General features: G+C 34.8%; 1 protein-coding gene across 1 annotated transcript in view; it reads left to right on the top strand.

Moving 5' to 3' along the window:
• PIK3C2A (phosphatidylinositol-4-phosphate 3-kinase catalytic subunit type 2 alpha) overlaps positions 1-15,643 on the top strand; it is a 195,882-nt gene extending 180,239 nt beyond the window's left edge. Inside the window, exon 33 of the mRNA XM_077114133.1 lies at positions 12,480-15,643. Coding sequence (XP_076970248.1) covers positions 12,480-12,662 — 183 coding nt within the window. The 3' untranslated portion in view covers positions 12,663-15,643. The remainder of the gene's footprint in view (positions 1-12,479) is intronic.
• Positions 15,644-26,552: the final 10,909 nt, after the last annotated feature.

Genomic DNA, 26,552 nt, shown 5'->3' with positions numbered 1-26,552 from the left:
TTAAAATTTTTTAGTAATCAGTTGCTGAAATATTCATTGTACTAGAAGAACAAGTCAAAAGAATCCAAAGTATTAGCAAAATGATCACAGTAAAACCCTCAGTCACAGACCTTTATATTTTTTTATTTGTTTGTTTTTAACTTTTTTCTTAGAGAAGTTGTGGGTTTATAGAACATGCATAAAATACAGGATTCCCTTACGCCAACCCAACACCAACACCTTGCACTAGTGTGGGATATTTGTTATAATTGATGGTAGCACTTTTTTATAATTGTACCTTTTTTTTAAGCGTGATTACCTTCAGGTTACAATTGATGAAAATAGTACTATTTAATACCCATACTTTACATTAGATGTATTTTTCTGATATGCCACCTTATTTTTAGTACTTTGTATTTGTATTGTACATTTGTTATAATTCAATAAAGGATATTTTTATACATGCATTATTAACTATAATCCGTCATCTATAGTAGGGTTCGTTGTAATATACAGTCCTATATTTTACCTAAACTTTTATTCTAGTAATGTATATACCTAAAGTTTCTCCTTTTAACCACCTTCACCTGTATAGGTCAGTGCTGTTAATTAGATTCACAGTAATGGTCTACCATCACCACCATCCATTTCCAAACCTTTACAATCAACCTGTACAAATAGAAGTTCTGTACAAATTAAGCATCAACTCCCCATTCTGTATCTCAAGTCTCTCCCCTGGTAAGCTATATTCTAGATTCTGACTCTGAATTTGCTTACTATAAGTAGTTCATACCAATGAGATCATTCATTATTGTCCTTTTGTGCCTGGCTTATGTCACTTAGCACAATGTCTTCAGTGTTCATCCATGTTGTTGCATGCATCAGGACTTGTTCCTTCATACAGCTGAATAATATTCTGTTATATGTGTATACCACATTGAGTTTATCCTTTCATTGCTTGATGGCCACTAGGACTTAAGGTTGCTTCCATCTTTTGGCATTGTGAATAATAGTGCTATAAACATCGGTATTTAAATATATGTTCAAAAGGTTAAAATAGATGGAAATACTAGTGATCAATGAGAAAGAGGGTATGTATGAATTTTTTCTTTTTTCTTTTTCTGGAGTGATGCAAATGTTCTAAGAAATGATCATGGTAATGAAAATACAACTATGTGATGATATTGTGAGTCATTGATTATATACCAAGAATGGAATGTTCATATGTTAAGAATGTTCGTGTTTGTATGTTGTTATGTTTAAAAATAATAATAATAATAAAAAATATCTATTCAAGTCCCTGCTTTCAATTCTTCTGGGTAGTAGCAGGATTACTGGGTCAGATGGTAATTCTATACTTAGCTTCCTATGTAACTGCCGAACTGTCTTCCACAGCAGCTGCACCATTTTACATTGTCGTCAGCAAAGAATAAGTGTTACCATTTTCTGCATCCTCTCCAACACTTGATATTTTCCAATTTTTAATGGCAGCCATTCTACTTGATGTGGGATGGAGAGGCAGGGCAAGATGCTGACATAGTGAGGTGTGGAATTTAGTTCATTCTGTAGGGCAGCTAGGAAATAGCCAGGATCTGTATGGAACAACTGTTTAAAAGACGTCAGTGACCAGATACAAATCATAACCAGTCTGGAGCAGTGTAGCAGCTGAGCTCCCACACAAAACTGTAAGTTTCTGAAGTGGCAGAGGCTGGCACCTCTCCACCTCAGACACAGCAGCCTGGTCCCCCAAGAGAATGAGAAGCCCTCTTGACCTGCCAGGACCAGCTGCCTGGCTGGGCACCAAGAATAGCTGCCCACCCCACGTCATCTTGCTAGCCAGCCACCACAGTCAGGGAGAGGTGGGTCTGAGGGGAAAGGGTGGCTCAAGAGTGCCATCTGTTGGGAAGGCCTCAAGGGAATTGCATCCCCTCCATGAGGTCTGGGCCTTGGTTTGGTGAGGAATTACTGAAAAACCAAATGCAAAAGGAATTCAGCGCAAACCCAAGCAAATACAAAACCTTAGCTGAGTCGAAATCAACTTACAAAATAACCTCATCAAGATAAGCAAATGCCCCAGATGCAGCAGAAAACCACAAAACTTGTGAAGATTCAGGCAGATATGGCCCAGCCAAATGACCAAATTAAAACACCAGAGGGAATACGGAATTTGAAACAACAAATCAAGAATATTTTTAATGACATAAAGGATATCAAAAAGACACTGGAGCAGCATAAAGAAGAATTTGGAAAAATAGAAGATCTCACAGTGATGAAAGATATTGTAGACCAAATTAAATATATAATAGTGATATGTAATAAGAGATGTGAAGAGACCAAAGAAAGAATAAGCAAGCTAGAAGACAGGACGATTAAACTCAAACACACAAAGGATCACATGGCAAGAAAGATGGAAAAAATTGAACAAGATTTCAGGGAAATCATGGGCAACATGAAGTGCATAATTATAAGAATCATCAGTGTTCCAGAAGGAGAAGAGTAAAGGGCTAGAAGGGTTAGTTGAAGGGATAATGGGGGGAAACTTCCCAACTTTTATGAAAGACATAAATATGCAAATCAGAGAAGCCCAACTAATCCCCAAAAGAATAAATCCAAATAGGCATACTCCAAGACACATATTAATCAGACTATCAAAAGCTGAAGAAAAGCAGGAAGCAGCAAGAGAAAAGCGATTCACTACATACAAAGGAAACCACATAAGACTGAGTTTGGACTACTCAGCAGGCACCATGAAGGTGAGAAGGCAGTATTATGATAGATTTAAGATCCCAAATGAGAAAGACTTCTTTATTCAGCCACAAATTCTTTATTCATCCAACATAAGACTTCCAGCCACGAATTCTTTATTCATCCAACATGTCGTTCAGAATTGAGGGAGAGATTAGTATCTTCCAGACAAACAAAGGCTGAGAGAATTTGTCAACAAGAGACCTTCCCCTACAAGAAATTCTAAAGGGAGTTCTATCAGCTGAAAAAAAAAGACAAGAGAGAGAGGTCTGGAGAGGGTCACAGAAATGAAGAGTATCAGTAAGTGTAACTTAAAGAATAAAAAGCGAGAGAGGGAAAAGATTATATAAATCTGAAAAATAAAAACTTAAAGGATAAAATGGTAGATTCAAGAACTGCCTTTACAGTAATAACTTTGAATGCTAACAGACTAAACTCACTAATTAAAAGATAACAATTGGCAGATGGATTAAAAAATATGATCCATCTATATGCTGCTAACAAGAAACTCATCTTATACCCAAGGATATAAATAGATTGAGAGTGAAAGGATGGAAAATTATCTTCTATGTAAGCTGTAACCAAAAGAAATCAGGAGTAGCTATACTAATATCAGATAAGATAGACTTTAAATGTAAAGATGTCATCAGAGACAAAGAACGACACTTGAGATTAATGAAAGGGACAATCCATCAAGAAGAAATAACTATCATAAATGTTTATGCTCCAGTCATGTAACTCGAAAGTACATCAGACAAACAGTGGCAAAACTGAAGGGAGCAATAGATGTCTCAACAATAATAGTTGGAGACTTAAATACACCACTCTTCTCTTTAGATACAACAACCAAGAGAGAATCAACAAGGAAATAGAACTTAAACAATATGATAAATGAAATGGACCTCACAGACATATACACATGACTACAACCCAAAACACCAGAATATACATTCTTCTCTAGTGCTTATGGAATGTTCTCCAGTATAGATCATATGCTGGGTCACAAAACAAGTCTTTATAAATTTTAAAAGATTGAAATTATTCAAAGCACTTTCTCTGACCATATTGGATGAAGCTGCAAATTAATAATTACCAGAGAACCAGAACTTTCATGAATATATGAAGATTAAATAACATACTCTTAACCACTAGGTCAAAGAAGAAATTGCTAGAGAAATAGGTAAATATCTGGAGACTAATGAAAATGAGAATACGACATATCAGAATTTATGAGATATGCAAAGGCAGTGCTGAGAAGGAAATTTATTGCTATAATTGCCTATGTTAAAAAAGACGAGCAAAAATTGAGGGCTTAACCACTCACCTGGAAGTAAGAACAGCAAACTAACCCCAAAGCAAATAAAAGAAGAGAAATAACAAAAGATTAAAGCAGAAATAAAGTAACTGGAGAACAAAAAAATAGAATCAACAAAGCCAAAAGTTGGTTCTTTGACAAAATCAATAAAATCTATGGGCCCCAGCTAGGCTGAAAAAAAAACAAAAAAGAGAGGACACAACCAAAATTTAAAAATGAGAGTGGGGGTTGTTACCATTTTGCTGGTTTGAAAGGATTTATGTACCCTAGAAAAGTCACATTTTAATCCTAATCCCATTTTGTAAAGGCAGTATTTTTTTCTAATCCCTACTCAGCACTGTATGTTGGAAACTTTAATTAGATTATCTCCATGGATATGTGACTCAACCAAGTGTGGGTGGGTATTAAGCTTATTTCAGGTGGGTCTTGATTAGTTTACTGGGATCCTATAAAAGAGGAGACAGTTTTTGGAGAGAATGCCTTTTGAGAATCACAAGAAAGCCAGAACAGAGCTGAGCAGAGCCACGAGGCCGAGAAAACCACAGAGTCCACCAGCCAGCGACTTTTGGAGATTCTGAGAAAGCAGAGAAGGATGACAGAACCACGAGCAGAGAGCAGAGAGTTCACCAGCAAGCAGCTTTTGGAGATGAAGAAGAAAAATGCCTCCTGGGGAGTTTCATGAAACAAGAAGCCTGGACTGAAAGCCAGCAGATGTTGCCGTATTTGCCATGTACCTTTCCAGATGAGAACGAAATCCTGACTGTGTTCACCATATGCATATCTGCTTGAGAGAGAAATCCTGAAGTTCATTGGCCTCCTTGAGTCAAAGTATCTTTTCTTGGATGCCTTAATTTGAACATTTCTATAGACATGCTTTAATTGGGACATCTTCATGGCCTTAGAACTGTAAGCTTGTAACTTATTAAATTCCCCTTTTTAAAAGCTGTTCTGTTTCTGGTATATTGCATTATGGCAGCTAGCAAACTAGAATACTATGGATCCTGAATAAATTAAAAAATCATAAGAGGATACTGTGAACAACTATATACCAATGAACTAGAAAAGTTAGATGAAATGGATTAATTCCTAGAAACATATGAATTACCTACACCTACTCGAGAGGAAATAGAAGATCTCAATAAACCAATTACAAATAAAGAGGGTCAATCAGTCTTCAAAAATCTTCCTACAAAGTGAAGCCTGGGCCAGATGGCTTCACAGGAGAATTTTATCTAATGGGTATAGAGCAGTACCTCATTGTGGTTTTGATTTGTATTTTTCTAATAGCTAGGGATGTTGAATATCCTTTCATGTGCTTTTTAGCCATTTGTATATCCTCTTTAGAAAAATGTCTATTCAGGGCTTTTGCCCATTTAAAATTGGGTTGTGTGTCTTTTTATCATTGAATTGTATGGATTTCTTTGTAATTATGGAAATTAAATGTGTTTTCCAAATTTTTTCTCCCGTAGTTGTCTTTTCACTTTCAAGACAAAGTCCTTTGGTGCATAGTTTTCTGTTTTAAGGAAATCCCATTTATCCTTCTTGTTATTGTTGTTGCTGGTGCTTTTGGTATAAAGAAACCATTTGCCTCACACAAAATCCTGAAGATGCTTCCCTGCGTTTTCTTTTGGAAGTTTTATAGTCCAGGTTCTTGTCTTTAGGTCTTTGATCATTTTTTAGTTAATTTTTATTGAAGGCATGGGATAGGGGATCTCTTTCACTTTTTGGCATATAAATAATCAATTCTACCAGGATCATCTGCTATAAAGGCTATTCTTTCCCAACTTTTTCAGCAGACTTGGCAGCCTTCTCAAAAATTAGTTGGCCATTTCAAATAGAGTTGAGAGGTTACTCCGAAGGGCACTCTTATGCAAGTTAGACATTGCTACCTATCATAGTTTGCAAAACCCCAACCAAAACCATTCCTGCCAATCCTAAAGAACACCTAGGGTTTATATAAAATTTTACAAAAGTTCCATGCACTAGGGTAGATTTCCAGGAACCTACAACCTCCAAATGGGACCCTGAACCAGAGAAGTCCTGAAATGCAGAGGGACCAGTCTCTCCAGAGCATCAACTAGCTCCATCCCCCATCCCATATTATCGACAGCCCTTCCTACATGAAAAAGTTAGAATGGGCACAGCCCAAATACTCCTAAAGAGTGGGCAAAAGATCAGAGGTGATGGTGGAGTTATACAGACAAGGCAGGATTTAACAAATAAGTATGACTGTTGATATTTCTTGATATTTCTTTTAGTCTCCAGTATCTTAGAGCAGCTAGAAGTAAAAACTTAAAAATGTGGAACTGTAACCCATACAAAACACTGAAATCTGTTCTACAACTAACTGTTGTGATGTGCTTTAAAATTTATTGCTTTTATTGTGTATATGTTATTTTTTCACAAAAAAAGAATTTAAAAAGTTGATTGATAATAAATATACAGCTGTGTGATGTTGTAAGCCATTGATTGTACACTTTGGATGATTACATGGTAGGTGACTATTTAATGTATATCAATAAAATAACAAATAAAAATCAATTTGCCATAGATGTGAGGGTCTATTTCTGAATTTTCATTTAGATTCCATTGGTCAGTATAACTATTCTTTTGCCAGTGCCATAAGGTTTTGACCACTGTAGCTTTTTAATATGCTTTAAAATCAGGAAGTGTGAAAATCCAACTTCATTCTTTTGCAAAATGTTTTTGGCTATTTGGGGTCCTTACCCTTCCAAATAAATTTGGTAATTGGCTTCTCCATTTCTGCAAAGTAGACTGTTGGAATTTTGATTGTTATTGTGTTGAATCTGTAAATCATTTTGGGTAGAATTAACATTTTAACAATATTTAGTCTTCCAATTTATGAACACAGAATATCTTGCCATTTATTTAGGTCTTCTCTGATTTCTTTTAGCAATGCCATTTAGTTTTTAATGTATAAATCCTTTATATCCTGGTTAAATTTATTCCTAGATATTTGATTCTTTTAATGGAATTTTTTTAATGGAATTTTTTTTCTTGATTTCCTCCTCGAATTGCTTACTATTAGTATATTAGAAACATGGTTGAGTTTTGCATGTTGATTGTGTACCCCGCCACTTTGCTGAATCTAGTAACTTTTCTGCAGATTTTTTAAGCCAATTACCAAATTTATTTGGAAGGGTAAGGACCCCAAATAGCCAAAAACATTTTGCAAAAGAATGAAGTTGGAGGATTCACACTTCCTGATTTTAAAGCATATTAAAAAGCTACAGTGGTCAAAACCTTATGGCACTGGCAAAAGAATAGTTATACTGACCAAGGGAATCTAAATGAAAATTCAGAAATAGACCCTCACATCTATGGCGAATTGATTTTTGTTATTTTATTGATATACATTAAATAGTCACCTACCATGTAATCATCCAAAGTGTACAATCAATGGCTTACAACATCACACGGCTGTATATTTATTATCAGGATGGTGTCATCTGCTAATAGTGGGAGTTTTACTTCTTTCTCTACAGTTTTGATGCCTTTTATTTCTTCTTCTTGTCTAACTGCTCTGGCTAGAAATTCCAGTACTAATGAATAACAGTGATGACAGTGTACATCTTTGTCTTCTTCCAGATCTTAGAAGAATAGCTTTTAGATGCTAGCTGTGGGTTTTTCATATATGTCCTTTATAACATACAAGAAGTTCTGTTTTCTCCTACTTTTTAATCAAAAAAGGATGCTGGATTTTGTCAAATGCCATTTTCTTTCAGCCAAGATGATCTGTAATTTACCCTTCATTGTTAATGTGGTCTATTACATTAATTGATTTTCTTGTGTTGAACTACTCTTGCATATCTGGAATAAAGCCCATGTAATCATGGTGTAGAATTCTTTTAATGTGCTTTTGGATTCTATTTGCAACTATTTTGTTGAAGAATTTTGCATCTATAGTCATTAAAGAGATTGATTTGTAATTTGGCTTTTTTGTAGTATCTTTATCTGGCTCTGGTGTTAGGGTGATGTTGGCCTCATAGACATAATTAGATAGTTTTCTTTCCTCTTCAACTTATTGGAAGAGTATGAGCAGGATTGGTATTAATTCTTCTTGGAATGTTTGATAGAATTCACCAGTGTAGCTGTCTGGTTCTGGGACGTTCTTTGTTGGGAGGTTTTTAATGACTGATTCAACCTCTTTACTTGCAGTTGGTATGTTGAGATCCTCTATTTCCTCTAGAGTCAGTGTAGCTTGTTTATGTGTTTCTAAGAATTTGTCCATTTTATCTATCTAGGTTGTCTAAATCATTGGCATATAGTTATTCATAGTATCCTTTTATGATCCTTTTATTTCTGTGGGGTCAGTAGTAATGCCTCCCCTTCTCATTTCTCATTTCATTTATTTGTCTTTCTCTATTTTGTCTGTCTGGCTAAGGACTTGCCAATTTTATTAATATTTTCAAAGAACCAACTTTTGGTTTTGTTCTCTATTTCATATATTTCTTCTCTCATCTTTGTTATTTCTTTCCTTATGCTTGCTTTGTGATTAGTTTGATGTTCTTTTTCTAGTTCCTCAAGGTATGCACTTTGTTCTACCTAACACTTCTCTGCCTGTTATTGATTTCTAGCTTCATTCCATTATGGTAAGAGGAAATGCTTTGTAGAATTTAAATCTTTGTAAATGTATTGAAACTTGTTCTGTGACCCAACATGTGGTCTGTCTGAGAGTGATTCATGTGCACTTGAGAAGAATGTATATCCTGCTGTTCTGGAATGCAGTGTTCTGTACATGTCTGTTAAGTCTAATTCATTTATTCTATTATTCAACTTGTCTGTTTCCTTATGATCTTCTATCTATTAATGATTATTGTGTATTAAAATCTCCACACATTATTAGAGAGGTGTCTGTTTCTCCCTTCAGTTTTGCCAGTGTTTGCCTTATGCATTTTAGGTCACTGTGGTAAGGAGCATGCATACTTAGGATGATTATTTCTACTTGATGGATTGACCCTTTTATTAATATATAACGTCCTTCTTTGTCTCTTGCAACAGCTTTTGACTTACAGTCAGTTTTGTCTGATACCCCAGCTCTTTTTTGTTGTTGTTGTTACTATTTACATGGAATATTTTTGAAGGTTGGTTTTGCCAGATAAAGAATTTTTAGCTGGCGGTTTTTCTCTTTCGTACCTTAAATATACCGTAGGTACTTTGTCTTATTCAGGATCCCTATATGTGATGAATCACTTTTCCCTTGCTGCTTTCAGAATTCTCTCTTTATCTTTGGATTTGATGTTCTGATTAGTATGTGTCTCAGAATGGGTCTATTAGGATTAATTCTATTTGGAGTATGTTTTGCTTCCTGGACATGTATATTTATTTCTTTCATAAGAGATGAAAATTTTAGGTCATTATTTCTCAAATATTCTTTCTGCCCCTTTTCCCGTTTCTTCAGAGACATCCATGTCTTGTACGTTTGTGTGCTTCAAGCTGTCACTCAAATCCTTTTTGTCTATTAAAAAAATCAATTTTGTTTTTCTAAAAAAAATCAATTTTTTCTATTCTTTTCTCTATCTGTTCTTCTGACTGTGTGATTTGATTATCCTGTCTTCAAGTTTGCTGTTTGTTTCTTCTGCTTGTTCAAATCTGCTATTGTATGCCTCTAGTGTATTTTTAATCTCCATTATTGTGCCTTTTATCCCCATGATTTCTGTTGTTTCTTTTTATACTTTCAAATTCTTTATGCTCACACATTGTCTTTCTAATATCCTTTATCTCTTTATCCATACATTCCTTCATTTCCTTGAATTGATTTATATTTGTTTGAACTTCTTTGTTTCAAATTCTGTCTTCTTTGAAGTTTTACTCAGTTCCTTGACTGAGCCATATCTTCCTGTTTCTTAATATTACTTGTGATATTTTGCTGCTCTCTCATCATCTGGTTATCTTGATGAGTTAACTCTAAAGGTTCATTTATCCCTTGTCTAGGGTTTTATTTGTTGTTTATTAGCTTTGTTTTAAGTCTCTTTGATGCTTCATTCAACTTCTAGACTTTTAGAATAGCCCATGTTGACTGACCACATTTTCTCAGCTCTTTATCATCTGCTCCTTGCCCTAGATATGCAGTACAATTTTTAATATTGCACTTTTCATGCAATTGTTACATCCCCAAGAGAAAACTTCCTTTCCTCTCTTCTTTCTCTGGGACTCTTGATCTGTTCTGTTTGCTTTTGTGCAGGATTTTCTCCCCAGCTCCTATGATTTGTTTAAATTTTCCCCCTCACTCTGTGCACCATTTTACTTGTACTTATCAGTTTGGGGACTCTCTTGTCTTACAGCAGTACTGTTTAACCCCCATCTCTTTTTCTTTCTTTGTCTGTGAGGCCTTCCTGCCTCTGGTTTCTTCTCTGTTAGGTATCCCAGCTCAAGGAGACAGATGTGCTCAATTCAGAAAGGTGGGTCTCTTCAGAAAAGTCCATTTTGCATTTAAGTGTTCCAGGTAATAAAAACTGTACTGAGTGTGCGTACCACTTGCCAGCCTTTCTACCATGGTTTCTCTCCTCCCCCTTCTACTCCCAACCTACCAACCCAGGAGCCTCTTTGTATGAAACACTCCTTAGGGGCTCGTGTTCTGCCCTGGGTCTCTGTAGACTTGGACTGCTGTGCTTGGATATTTCTGGGCTCCTCATTCACTGCTGTGAGTGGCTCTAAAGTCTGTGTCCTCGGTGGGAGTGACCTGGGCCATGCTGGCTCTGTACAGCTTCCAAGCTGCACAGGACCAAGTAAGGGGGAGGGAATTAGACCAGCATATCCAGCATGGAAATTTTCTACCTGATATTTTTCTTTTTCTTTGAGTCAGCATTTGTGGAGTCCGTCACCAGTCTACAATCCTGCAGTGTTCTAATAAGAACCTTTTATTCATTGACTCTCTGAAGAAGTTTTTTCAGATGTCTTAATATCACCATGTTGATGACATCACCCCTTAAGTTTTAAAAAGACCTTTGAGACCATGTGATTCAACTATCCGTCCGATGCTGAAACCCCCTTACAACATTTTTAAAAAAATGATTATCCAGTATATGCTTAAATACTTCTGGGTCATCCCATTTGTTTTGGGCATCTCCAAGTTGTAGAAGATTATTTTTGAGACTGATTGAGCTGAAGTCTTGATTCTTTATGGTTTGCACCCATGTGTCTCAGTTGTACCTCTTGGGGCCCCATAGAACTATTCTTTTCCTTCTTCATGGCAGCTCTTCAGAGAATTGATCTTCAAATTACCCTTCCTATGTCTTCTTTTAAAATACTTTCAGTATCTTAACTTTAAATTGATAATATCTAGTTTCAAAATACTGGTCATTCTATTTTGATCATATTTTAGTCTGTTGTAACCTTAATATGAAGCACCTAAAACTGAAAGTAATTAGCAAATCTTCACTTGAACATTGTAGAGTAGAGTTGTGACTTTATTGAGATTCGTGGTCAACTTGTAAATTTACCTATTAAAATATGCTGTTGCCACCTCCCTTTTTTTTTCTCATTCACCTACTTTAGGATAAACATGATATTCAAATACACCAACATTACATCTGCATAAAATGTTTAGCTGGAGATTAAAACCAAATAATTCTGAATTTTTGTCCAAGCTAAACATTTTTCAAAACGATATAAGATCCCCTCACTCCTTAAAAAGCATACAGAATGCTTGGTGAAGACTTGTTGCTATTATTCTCAAAAAATAGTATTGGCTTTTTTTCTCCGTAGTGTTATGTTGTCAAGAAAATGACTTCAGTTTTGTTTTTAAATTTTTGTTGTTACCTTAGCCAAACAATGAGAAAGATTATGTTTAAAGAGATGTTTCTCACAATTGATGGTGGGGATTTTTAGGGAGGAGAAATCCAAGTTAAGTATTGAATATGATAAGAATTTGAAATAAGATAATGTTGCAACATTCCATATTTGCTGTTAACTGCACTTTTAGTTGGTGAGTTTGCACTGAATTATGGATAATCAGAAACTATCATTTCATGATCTATAAAATCCATCTAAAAAAGGTGTCAAAAAGAAATTTTAATCTCCCCTATTTTTTCTAGATAAATTATACTATTTCAACTTGCTTCCTCCCATTCTCTTTTCTTAGCTACTAGATCATCTTAAGTTATACTGCCATGTAATTTTTCCCTCCCCCATCTCCTCCATCTCAGAAAAAACATGTTTCTAGAATTTCTGTTTTTAGCTACTGATTGATGTCCTATTTTATGCATCTGTCAGACACCTAGAGGAATGATAGTACAATATAGGACTCCTGAAATAACAAAGTGACCCAAATTCTACCAGATGTGCCATGATCAGTGTCATAATATATAGTCAATTTTTGCTAATATTCTCACTTCTGTTTTCACATAAAATATTCCAAGTACCAAACCACTTTATTTTACTAACTTCTAATTTAATGTTTCTTTTTTCCTTTTTATAGCTCGTGTACACTGGGTACAGCAAAGAAATCCTAAAACAGAGAGAACTTCAACTAAGTGTACTCAGTGCAGAATCTCTACGGGAGAATTTTTTCTTGGGTGGAATAACCCTGCCTCTGAAAGATTTCAACTTGAGCAAAGAGACAATTAAGTGGTACCAGTTGACCGCAGCAACCTATTTGTAAACTAGTGAACTTTTGAGCTTTGGAAACAAGAATAGTTACTGTAAATGTGGGCACATATGCACAAACACTTGTGAACTTTGTATATATTTTTATACTTGGACAGAAGTTTTTAAGTTAAAGATACTTGCTGCATTTCACCACATCTCTTGGACCAACCGTCACAAGACTAACTTTTATGAATATGTGGAAATAATTATGTAGAATGAATATACAGAATGTAACACTGAATATATAGAGTACTATAAGCTCTAAAATAATGTATAGTAACTCCTGAAAAAGACTTTGAGTTGAAGGTTTTAGTCCTTTATTGAGTAATTCAGAGTAATAGCTCTAGCTTAGTTTGAGAGCATTATGTCAGTTCAGCCACCTATTTTGTATTGTTCCTTGTATGGACACAGCACATTTGTTTTCCTGTTATGCACCTTTTAAACCTTTACCACTGTGTATGTTCACAAACACCAAAGGAAAGGAAAAGTGCAGAATGTTACCATAAAATGCAGCTGCTATTCACAGAGCTGAAAAGCAAAGCACAAATAACACACAACTGTTTTGAGAACTACTAAATAGTTAATAGAAGTAGGGGAAAAAAAATGCTTTTTATTATCCATGTCTTTAAAGCCTTTTTCAGAATAAGTGCCAGTCATTGAAGTTGTATATAGTAGTGCCTTAACTTCATATACTTTTCTGGCACTTCATATCTGATGTGTTTTCCTGACTCGATAAATAATTAGTGTTTTTCACTCACTGTCAGTTTACTAAAGATAAAAAAGTATGCACATTTACTAAGCTTTTACCACAGAAAGATGATTTCCTCTACTTCTATTTGTGACTTATTTAAATGTCAAGCCATTTGGTTTGTCTTTATTACACTGTAACTGAATGAAACTGATCAGTGTAGCTAGCTGTACATGAAATTCCATCATTCCATTATAATCCTACACTCTTCCCTGGGGTGTGAGTTAAAGTTTTGTAATTTCATCTCCATATATCTGAATTCCACTCCCTTATTAAACAAATGAAAATTAGTCATATGTGTCCATTCCTGTTTGCTGCAAGAACTCCACAAGTAGGGCTGATTCTAAGACGCCCAGGACAAAATTCTAGAGTCCAGACTGAATTTCAACGTACTCCTTAATGGAGAAGCTTGTCTTGTAAACTGCCTTAGTTAAATTTGTAAACATTGTACATTCACATGAAAGAATTGTTTTCCTTAACAGGATTCAGAATCATGAAGGACATGATTGAAATTATTCTACAGTAGCCATTAAGAATAAGATTCAGTTTTATTAGTTATTCATTTAACCTCATACATAATTTGTGTTCAGTCTAGAAAAATAGATATGGTTAGAATAGAAACTCGGACACTTTTTAAATGGCAATGGGGTTGTAGTAATCTAATTGCAGAGAAAAACTGACAAAACATGCAATGAAAAGTTAGAAAAGGGATAATTTCATATTCATTTGTGCAGAGTAGAATTTGTATGTACTGTGCAAATGTTTAATGTAAATGCTGATACCTGTAGAGCCAAATGAGGATGTATCAGTGGGATAGGCTTAAAAAAAGAAAAAAGAAAAAAAAAACTTGAAATTTTTGGTGCCTAACACTAATGGTCCATTTGTAGGAAACCCCATAAGAGTAAGGATACGAATGTCTGTTTTTTTTTTCCAAGTCAAAATGTGTTGCCTATTTAAATAAGCTAATTAAAATACAGATCACAGCACCATTTATTTGCTTTTTCCATATGCAGTTAACATTTCCTTAATGTGCATAAGTAACGTTGCAAATGTAAGCGTACTGGATAGTTTCACTTGATGTTTTTGAGACCTAATTCCATTCCATCAGTTATCGGCTACTGAAAAACAAAGTACTGTCTTGGTAAAAGTTGTCACTTTTAATAGAACTCAGTTTTTTGCAATCTGTTACAGCAGTGTCTTTTAGCACGGAAAAAATAGAGCTAGAAAATGTAATGTCAGTTTGCAAGTACAAGAAATCTGGATTCTTAACTATAAGTGTATATTATAGTTAATACTGCATAGTTAACCAGAGTTCAGAATAAGTGGTAATGATGTTTTCTCTTAATTTAACTCATTGTTGTGCTTTCTTTGGTCATTAAACACACGCACATTTTACATATATTTTAATATAATTTATTTCTTTGTGGAATGCTAATCTTCAGTCCTTGCCAAAAAAAAATTAAAAATAAAATTAAAATGACACAGGGGCCTCTTTGCACTAGTACTTACTATCAATGCATTTAAAAATCAATAGCAATTTTAAACTATTTTTTAAAGCTTGCATTCAAGTAAATCTGAAAACAAAAGTTTAAACAAACTGGCAGAGACACTAATTTTTATGTATAATAAAAATGTTTTATACCTATCTTTATTGAGTAAAAATAATTATACTACATATAAGTCTGCACCAGAAGAATTAATTCCTTTTGCCAGTGTTGGGATTTGAAGATAATAGTTTACTCCAAGCACCTATTACTATCTCTACTGAAGAACCCAATGTAGAACTTGCACTGATGTTTTTATTGCTGCCTTTATATGAATCTTTAGGTATCTGAATGTAAAGGCATGTATAATCTTGATAAAGTTTTCCTTGATCTTTTTTAAATTAGAGGTAGTATAAAAATTTCAATATCTTGCCTTACATTGATTGACTGTTTTTTCTAAGAAACAAATATTGTGGCATTTAAAAAAGAAAACATTCAATTTTGTTACTAAGGCATCACCTCAAATAGTATGGAAGCTTGGTTTATCATAATCTGTAGATTTACTTATGTGTTATTTGACTAGCAGTGCAAATATGAATGAATATAATTAATCTCATCAGTAAAAACCAAATACTTTAATTATATTAAAGGTAGTTTATAAAGATGTATAATTTTTATTAATACCTTGACTATAATCAGTGGATTGAATGTGACTTCATAACTGTACTATAATTGTATTAAAATATCTCTGGAATAAAGGAACTTTGCTAGCATTTCTTTTGCCATTAATATACTAATATTTTGTTTCTAAACTTTCATGTCAGCTCACTGTTGCTATTCTTGCATTTCATCCCAATAATCCTATATTTCAGATTCAAGTTCAAATTTAGAGCTCAACAATAAAAAGAAGAAACAACCCAATTTAAAAATGGGTATAGAGTTTTTAGCTTATGGTGTATCTGAGTGACTGGAGGGAAGTAGCTAAAACTGTTGAGCTGGGTTCCAGTACCCTTGATTCTTGAAGACGACTGTATAAAGATATAACTTTTACCATGTGACCGTGTGGTTGTGAAAACCTTGTGTCTGATGCTCCTTTTATCCAGGATATGGAAAGATGAGTAAAAAAAAAATATGGATAAAAAATACATAATAGAGGGGATAAGGAGGAAAGTAAATTGGGGTAGATGGAAATACTAGTGGTCAATGAGAGGGAGGGGTAAGAGATACGGGATGTGAGTTTTTTCTTTTTTTATTTCTTTATCTGGAGTGATTCACATGTTCTAAGAAATGATCATGGTGATGGATAAACAACTATGAGAATATTGTAAGCCATTGACTGTACACTATGTACGGACTGTATGTGAAGATTTGTCAATAAAAATATTTTTTTTAAATGGAAGAAGGACTTCAATAAACATTTCTCCAAAGTAGATAATAAAATGACCAAAAAGTATATGAACAGATGATTAAAATCATTAGCCATTAGGGAAATGCAAATCAGAACCACCATGAGGTACCATTTCATCCCTACTGGAATGACTATTAAAGAACAAAAAATAACAAGTTTTGAAGAGGATATGGAGAAATAGGTACCCTTGTACCCTGTTGGTGGAAATATAAAATCATGCAGCCACTGTGGGAAGTAGTTTATAGTCCTTAAGAAAATTAAGTACAGAATTACTGTATAACCTGGCAATCTCACATCTAGTAAATACCCAAAAGAATTGAAAGCAGGGATTCAAACAGATATTTGTAAACCTATGCTCATAGGTGCATATAATGTCAATAATGCTCACAGTGGCATTATTCACAATTGCCAAAAGATGGAAATAATCCAAGAGTCCATCAACAGATGAATGGATAAACAAAATTTGGTATAATACAATGTAAGACTATTGGGCCATAAAAAGGAATGAGGTTCTGACACATGGGGATGAACCCTAAAGATACTATATTCATGTCTGAAAATGAGCCGTGCTCCAGTGGCCATGTTTCTTGAAGATAATTGTATGATGATATGGCTGTTGCAGTGTGACTGTGTGGTTGTGAGAGCCTTGTGTCTGATGCTCCTTTTGTCTACCTTATCGATGGACAAGTAAAACATATGGATTAAAAGTAAATAACGGAACAAATGTTAAAATAAATTTAGTAGATTGAAATGCTGGTGATCGGTGAAGGGGAGGGGTAAAGTGTATGGTATGTATGGATTTTTTTCTGTTGTCTTTTTATTTCTTTTTCTGAAGCCAATATTCTAAGAAATGATCATGAAGATGAATATGTAACTATGTGATGATATTGTGAATTACTGATTATATATGTAGAAAGGAATGATCATATGTTAAGAATGTTTCTTTGTTATATATTTTTTTAATTTTTCAAATTAATAAAAAAATTTTAAAAAGATACCATGTTCAATGAAATAAGTCATACACCAAAGGACATGCATTATTAAGGATTTTTGCATGTATATTCATAAAGGATATTAATCTGTAGTTTTCTTTTCTTCTATCTTTATCTCGCTTTGGTATTAGTGTGATCCTGGCCTCATATAAAGGGGCTAGAGAGTGTTCCCACTTCAATTTTTTGAAGAGTTTGAGCAGGATTTGTGTTAATTCTTGTTAGAATGTCTGGTAAAACCCAGCCATTTGGTCCTGGGCTGTTCTTTTTTGGGAGATTTTGATTACTGAGTCATTCTATTTACTTGTTATTGATTTGTTGAGCTATTTCCTCTTGAGTCAATATATGAGTCAGTATAGGTAGTTTGTGTGTTCTTAGGGATTTGTCCATTTCATCTGGGTTATCTAATTTGTTGTCATACAGCTAGTCATAGTTTGCTCTTATAGTCCTTTTTTTTTATTTCTTGGAATCGCAGTAATATCTCCCCTTTTATTTCTTTTTTAAAAATATTTTTATTGATATATCTTCACACATATACAGTCCATCCAAAATATATAATCAGTGGCTCACAATATCATCACATAATGTGTTTATCAACATGATCAATTTTAAAACATTTGCATCACTCCTCCAGAAAAAGAAATAAAGAAAAAAACTCATACATCCCTTATAGCTTCCTCTCATTGACCACTAGTATTGTAATATACCCAATTCTCAACACCTTATCCCCCCCCCATTATTTATTTGTTATCTTTATCCTTTTTTGCATCTGCCCATACCCTGGATGAAAGGAACATCAGGCACAAGGTTTTCACAATCACACGGTCACCTTGTAATAGCCATATAGTTATACAATCATCTTCAAGAATCAAAAGTCACTGAAATACAGTTCAACAGTTCTAGGTACTTCCCTCTAGCCACCCTAATACACCATAAACTAAAAAGGGATGTCTATATAATGCATAAGAATAGCCTCCAGGATAACCTCTTGACTCTGTTTGAGATCTCTCAGTCAGGGAAACTATTTTGTCCCATTTCTCTCTTCCCCCTTTTGGTCAAGAAGGCTTTCTCAATCCCATGATGCTGGGTCCCAGCTGATCCTGGAAGTCCTGTCCCACATTGCTAGAGAGGTTTACACCATGGGAGTCCTGTCCCACGTAGAGGGGAGGGCAGAAAGTTCAAAGCCGAGTTGGCTTAGAGAGGCCACATCTGAACAACAAAAGAGGTTCTCTGGGGGTGACTCTTAGGCATAATTATAAGCAGGCTGTGCTTCTCCTTTGTAGGAATAAGTTTCTAGAGGTGAAACCCAAGATCAAGGGTTCGGCCTATTGAATTGGTTGTCACCATTGCGAGAATATCAGGAATTCCCCAGATGGGGATTTTCTCTTTTCTCCCCAGTTCCTCATGGGGACTTTGTAAGTACTTTTTTATTCTCTGCCCAAATCACTCTGGGATCTCTCGGGGTATTAAACTAACCTAGGACCCTTTACAAAAGGCCCCAACCTGATAACCTATGCTCTCGACTACAATTCTCCAAGTTTGTATATTATAGTTAGTCCATATGATTGAGATATGGGAATATTTGTCTTTTCGTTTCTGTCATTTCATTCAACATACTGTCTTCAAGGTTCATTTACCTAGTTCCATGCCTCCTAACTTCATTTCTTCTTGAAGCTGCTCAGTAGTCCATTGTACATATACAGTTCTTTTATTTCTAATTTTATTTACTTGTTTCCTCCTTTCTCAGTCTATATAGGTTTGTTGATTTTATTGATCTTTTCAAAGAACCAACTTTTGATTTTATCGATTCTCTTTTTTTTTTTTAAACTCTCTATCTCTGCTCTGTTATTTCTTTCATCTACTCGATTTGGGTTTAGTTTGCTCTTCTATCTCTAGATCCTCCAGTTATGAATTTATGTCTGATTTGCGATATTTCATCTTTCTTATTGTAAGCATTTAGAGCTTTAAATTTTTTCAAAACTGCCTTTGCTGCATGCATCCTATAAGTTTTAATATGTTATGGTTTTATTTTCGTCTGCCTCAAGATACTTCTTAATTTCCCTTGTGATTTCCTCTTTGACCCAATGGTTGTTTAAGAGTGTGTTGTTCAATTTCCACATATTTGTGAATTTTCCAGTTCTCCCTCTGTTAAATGATTTCTAGCTTTATTTCATTATGACAGGAGAGACTACATTGCATGATTTCAGTATTTTTTAATTTATTGAGACTTTATCATTCTCAATAAATGGTCTATGCTGGAGAGTGATCCGTGTGTATTAAGAAGAATGTGTATTCTGTATCTGTTAATGAAGTGGTCTATATATGTATGTTAGGTATAACTGGTTTAGTGTATCATTTAAGTCTTCTATTTCCTTATTGATATTTTGTCTAAATGTTCTAAACATTAAAGTCTCTTAGTGGAATCATCCATTTCTCTCTTCAAATCTGTCAATATTTACTACATATATTTTGAGACTCTGCCATTAGAGGCATATATAGTGGTAGGTAGAGTCAGGTGTCAACTTGGCCAGGTGAAGGTGCCTAGTTCTACTGCTGTGGACATGAGCCAATGGCATGTGAACCTCATCTGTTGTTGATTACCATCTGCCATCAGCTAAGAGGCGTGCCTGCTGCAATGAATGATGTTTGATTTAATTGGCTGGTGCTTAAATGAGAGAGGTCAACATAGCACAGCCCAAGCAGCTCAGCATACCTCATCTCAGCACTTGCAGCTCAGCCCAGGCCTTTGGAGATGCAGAAAGGAATCACCCCGGGGATTGTTGGAACCCAGAGGCCTGGAAAGAAGGACAGCAGAGATTGCCCTGTGCCTTCCCCATATAAGAAAGAACCTCAGTTGAAATTTGGCTGCCTTTCCTCTGAAGAACTATACATTAACTAAATAAATCCCCTTTTATTGAAAGCCAATTCATGTCCAGTGTATTGCATTCTGGCAGCTAGCAAACTAGAACATACATATATTTTGGGGGGTGGCATGGTCTGGGAATTGAACCCAGGTCTCCCACATGGAAGGCAAGCATTTTACCACTGAACCACCCATGCTCCTGCATATGTATTTTTAATATATCTGATCCAACATCTTGTTGAATTAACCCCTTTATTAGTATATAATGACCTTCTTTTTCCCTTGTAACAGTAAAGTTTATTTTATTTGATATTAGTATAGCTACACCAGCTCTCTTTTGGCTATTGTTTGCATGGTACATATTTTTTCTGTCCTTTCACTTTCAACCTACTTGTGTTTTGAATTTATGGTGAGTCTCCTGTAAACAGCAAATAGAAGGGGCATGCTTTTTTATCCATTCTGCCAATTTCGGCCTCATGACTTGAGAGCTTAACGAATTTTCATTTAAATAACTGGATTTTATGCTACTATTTTCCAGGATTTTATTCTACCATTTTGTTACCTGGTCTTTGAAAGTCTTAAACATTTTTGGCCCTCAGTTCTTCCGTTAATACCTAATTTCATATTTATTTGTTTTTTTCATAGTGTACAATTTTGAGTTCCTTCTCATTTGTTTCTGTATATGTTTTTCAAGTATTTCCTTTGTGGTTACCATGGGGCTCAAATTTAACATCCTAAATCTGTAACATTTGATTAGATACAATTGATTAGATACCAATTTAACTTCAATAGCATATAAATACACTGTTTTTAAACCCCATCCACCTCCACCTTTTATTGTATTTGTTACAAATTATACATTGTACATCCCAAACCATATATTTATCATTACTTTTTATGTATTTGCATTTTAGAACCTGTAAGAAGTAAAAAGTAGATCCAAAAAAATACAATACACTAAAACTGGCATCTATAATTACCCATATCGTTCACTTTATTAGACATCTTTCTTTATTCCACTTTGATCCACTGTCTAGTGTCCTTTCCTTTCAGTCTGAAAAACTCCCTCTATCATTGCTTGTAGGGCTGGTTTGATAAGGAGAAACTGCCTCAGCTTTTTGTTTATCTGGGAATCTCTCCCTCATTTTTGAAAGACAGTCTCAGTGGATATAAAATTCTTGGCTGGAAATTGTTTTCTATAGAACTTTACATATGTTATCCCACTGTCTCTTGCCTCCATGGTTTCTGATGAGAAATCAGCACCTAATCTTATTGGGACTTCCTTATACATAATCTGTTGCTTTTCTTTTGCAATATCAGAACTCTCCTTGACCTTGGCTTTCAGTAGTTTAACTACTATGCGTTTGGGTGTGTTTTTCCTTACATTTATTCCATTTGGGGTTCACTGCGGTTCTGGAATGTGCTTATTCATGTCTTTCATTAAATTTGGGAAGTGTTCTGCCATTATTTCATGAATATTCTTTCTTCTCTTTTCTTACTTTCTTCTCCTTCTGGGATTCCCATAATGCACGTTAGCCTCTGTTTGCTTTTTTTTAATTCTTTTTTTAAATTTCTGCTCCCTAGCTTGAATAATTTTAATTGTCTTGTCTTTGAGTTCACTGATTTTTCTCTTCTGTCAATTCCACTCTGCTGGTGAAACCCTCTAGAGAATATTTCATTTCAGCTATTGTGATCTTGAACTTCAGTAGTTATGTTTGGCTTCTTTTAAAAATTTCTATCTCTACTGAGATTCTCATATTAGTCATTCATTGTTTTCCTCATATCCTTTTTTTTTTGTATTTTCCTTTATTTCTTTGAGCATACTGAAGATCACATTTTTAGTCTTTGTCAATTTGATCTTTTTTTATTGTTTTTAATCATGTTCCTTTGGATGTGTTATCACTTATTGTTTATTCATTTGCCTTGTAATCTCATGTTGCACAATGTATATTTTAATACTTTAAAATGTTGATTCTGGGATTTTAAGCCTGAGCTGTCTAATCCTTAAGTTTGTATCCAGCTGGTAACATGTCACATTTCACCAGCAAAACCAATCAATGCAAAACCAATGCAAAAAAACACCTTGCAAGGTCTTCACAAATTGTGTGTTGACTACTGTGCTCTTTCACTTAGCTCTCCCATCAAGAAGAGCAGCCTGAGGTGAATGCAAGTATAGGGTCCTCCCTTCTCTGATTCTGTGTTTGTCCAGACCTTGTACTTGAATTCAAATGGCTCTTCTATTCCCTAAGAAATTGACTTTCTTCCTCTCTTGCACTCTCTTTTGTATAACTTAAAAGAGGTACTCCTTTGCCCTGGGCTGCTTCTTAGCTGTCCTCAAGCTGCTGCCCCCTCCAGGGCAAATTATGGGAGGATGAGCTGGAGAAGAATTTCCTAGCTCAGTCTTTCAGGTTGTCACTGATAGACTGGCCCAGAAATACAGGGACCCCAGAAAACACACAGTGGTTACTCTGTTCCCACCAGAACAAGCCAGAGACCCACGAGGAAAGTACAGGCTGACTCCACATTGTGCTGGGGAATGGAAGGGAAGGGGCCAACAAGTGCACCACAAGTTTCTGCTACCACTTTTGAAGTTCTTTTCTCTATTTGATACTCATCCAGTTACAGCAAACCTTAACTGTGTTCCAGAGTTTTGAGGAAAATGGCTCTGCCAGTTTTTGCTAATTATTCAAAGATTTTACGGGGTAGCAATGTCTCGGAACATCACGCCACTATCTTGGTCAACTGGAAGCTGGCAACCATTATCTTTTCAAATACTCTGCCATATTTTCCCTATACATTTCCTTTTGGAACTGAGTAAATGTATAATAAACTTTCCCACTCTCTTCTATGCCTTTTGACTTCCATATTTTTTTATTTGTTTTTTGGTGGCGGGGGGAAGGTGTGTGGGGTAGCCTCTATACTACATTTTTAATAATTATGTTGACTTCTATTCCAATTCAATACTCTCTTCAACTGTTTAATCCATCCATTGAGTTTTTAAATTTTGGCAACCATTTGATTTTTTGTTGTTTGTATCATTATCTGGAAAACCCATACACAGTGGTTCTAAGACCATTCAAAAGGGAAAGAATGGCCTCATCAATAAATGGTGCTGATATAATTGTATAACCACATGCTTAAGAATGAAGTTGGACCCACACCTCATGCCATATACAAAAATTAATTTAAAATGGATTTAATACCTACATGTAAGAATTAAAACTAAACTTACAAGGAAACATAGGTGTACAACTTTGTGACCATGAATTAGGCAATGATTTCTTCTTAACTATGACCCAAAATGCACAAGCAACAAAAGAAAAAATATATATAATTCAGACTTCATCAAATGTAAGAACTTTGGTGCATCAAACAACACTATCAAGAAAGTTAAAAAAAAAAAAAAAAGAAAAGAAAACCCACAGAATGGGAAAAAATATTTGGAAACCACATATCTGATAAAGCTTTTCTAGGCAGATTATGTAAAGAACTTCAACAACTCAACAATAAAAACATAATTTTCAAAAGCACAAAAGACTTGAATAGACATTTCTCCAAAGAAGATATACAGATTGTCAATAAGCATATGAAAAGATGCTCAACATTACTGGCCACGAAAGGAATGCAAATCAAACCACAATAAGATACCACTTCTATCACTAGAATGGCTATTAAGAAACAAACTAACAAGTGTTGGCATGGATAGGTAGAAACAGGAACTCTTGTACCTTGCTGGTGGGGAATGTAAAATAGTGTAGCCACTGAGAAAATAGTTTGGTAGCTCCTCAAAAAGGTAAACAAAGAGTTAACATATGATCTAGCACTTCACTTCTAGGTATATACCCACAAGAAATGAAAATATGTTCATGCAAAAATTTGTACACAAATGCTTATAGTAGCATTATTCATAATAACAAAGGTAGTAACCTAAGTGCTCATCAACAGATAAATACTTATACAAGAGTGGTAGAGCCATACATTGGAATACTATTCAGCCACAAACAGCAATTCCAGTGGGTGCAGACCTATTGTGGGTGGTCTTAATCCTTTACTGGAGTCCTTTTTGAGAGGATAAAAGACAGAGAAACCACAGAGAGAGCTGAGAGAGAAAAGCCCTGGAGATGCTAAGAGAGGACCCAAAGAACCTTAGCAAGGCCATGGGAACTAGGAGCTGAAAGCAATGAAACTGGGAGTGAAGGACCAGCAGACGCCAGCCACGTGCCTTGCTATGTAACAGAGGAACCCTGGATGCCTTCGGCCTTTCTTCAGTAAAGGTTTTGTCCTATTGATGCCTTTACTGGGACATTTTCATGGCCTCAGTACTGTAAATTTGTATACTAATAAATTTCCCATTGCAAAAGCCAACCCATTTCTGGTTTACTGAATTATGGCAGCTTCAGCAAACCAAAACAATACTATAACATGGGTAACCTGGAAAATGTTATGCTCAGTGAAAGAAGCCAGACACAAAAGCCACATGTTGTATGATTCCATTAGGCAAATCTATTAAGACTGAAAGCAGATTAGTGTTTATCATGGGCTGGCAGAAGATTAGTGTTTATCATGGGCTGGATTGGGGAGCGAGGAGTGACTGCTTAATGGGTATTAGGGTTTCTTTTTGGTGTGTGGAAAATATTGTGGCATAGATAATAGAGATGGTTACACAACACTGGAAACGTATCAAAAGCCACTGAATTGTACATTTTAAAATGGTTTAAATGGTAAGCCTTATATTATGTAAATTTACTTCAATAAAAATAAGATGAAAAAAAGATCCACATACAATGAATTTTTAAACTATTTAATCACTGAACCACTTCCTTTAATAAAGAAATAATTATGTTAACATTGATTATCTTCTAGATAATGGAATTATAATTTCCTTTTTAATATCTTTGTAAAATCAGAAGATTTCAGTTTCTAAAAATTCTCAAAAAAGTATGCTGCATATAAAGGCAACGGGGGCATGGCTCATAAGTGAACACCATTTGATTAAAACTAAACCTGACATACCCATATCAGATTTCCTTTTTGATATTACTGAATACTCAAACATGTCCAAATAAGGTGAATTAAAGACTTGTGAAGGGTTTAAACATGATTAAAAATCAACCACAAAAAAACTGTAATAATAGTTATAATCCCTACTGCATAGATCATATATTTGAGTCGATATTCCTATATCCTTATAAGAAAGGTTGTAGTCTTTTTAACTGATTTTTTAAAAATCAGAGTGGTATTCCCAGCCCAATCCAGCACTAGTGTTGGTTATATCATAGGTATCTTTCAATCATTCTACTACAAGACATGAGTATAATAAGGGGCTGCCAATTATTCCAACAATGCTTAAGGACTTAAAAAAATTTGTGTAACCAATTAACTGACTTGATCCAAATCACAGACAGAAGCACTATAATCCAGGTCTAGACTGTTAAAGCTTTACTCTTCCCACTCTCGTGTGTCCCCTGAAATAAAGTCTGTAGCACAGACATCTTGAAAGGAGAAAATATTACCTTTTTTAGGTTCATTCTCTCAAATAATTATTGGGATCTAACCTCTTGCCGGGCAATGTCCTGGGTGTTGGGGATAAAGCAATGAATATCTGAAATGCACTTCAAATTTTATTGGAGGCAGACAGACAACCAACTAATTGAGCAACTGAAAGGAAATTCAGAGATTCATGTAATAGGAAGACAACCAAGAGGGTATTTCTTTAGGAGAAAGACTACTTTCTTATTATTTTTTTTATTTATTAAAAAAAATTAACTAACACAACATTTAGAAATCATTCCATTCTACATATGCAATCAGTGATTCTTAATATCACCACATAGATGTATGATCATCATTTCTTAGTACATTTTCATCGATTTAGAAAAAGAAATAGCAAGACAACAGAAAAAGAAATAAAATGATAATATAGAGAAAAAATAAAAATAAAAAAATATATAAAAAACAAACAAAACAAACAAACAAACAAAAAACTATACCTCAGATGCAGCTTCATTCAGTGTTTTAAAATAATTACATTACAATTAGGTAGTATTGTGCCGTCCATTTTTGAGTTTTTGTATTCAATTCTGTTGCACAGGTGTATCCCTTCAGCTCCAATCACCCATTATCTTACCCTATTTCTAACTCCTGATGGTCTCTGTTACCAATGACATATTCCAAGTTTATTCTCGAATGTCGGTTCACATCAGTGGCACCATACAGTATTTGTCCTTAATTTTTTGGCTAGTCTCACTCAGCATAATGTTCTCTAGGTCCATCCATGTTATTACATGCTTCATAAGTTTATTCTGTCTTAAAGCTGCATAATATTCCATCGTACGTATATACCACAGTTTGTTTAGCCACTCGTCTGTTAATGGACATTTTGGCTGTTTCCATCTCTTTGCAATTGTAAAT

This window comes from Tamandua tetradactyla, chromosome 8 (assembly GCF_023851605.1).
Source record: "Tamandua tetradactyla isolate mTamTet1 chromosome 8, mTamTet1.pri, whole genome shotgun sequence".
NCBI classification, from domain to species: domain Eukaryota; kingdom Metazoa; phylum Chordata; class Mammalia; order Pilosa; family Myrmecophagidae; genus Tamandua; species Tamandua tetradactyla.
This window is presented reverse-complemented; position numbering and strand designations above follow the sequence as displayed.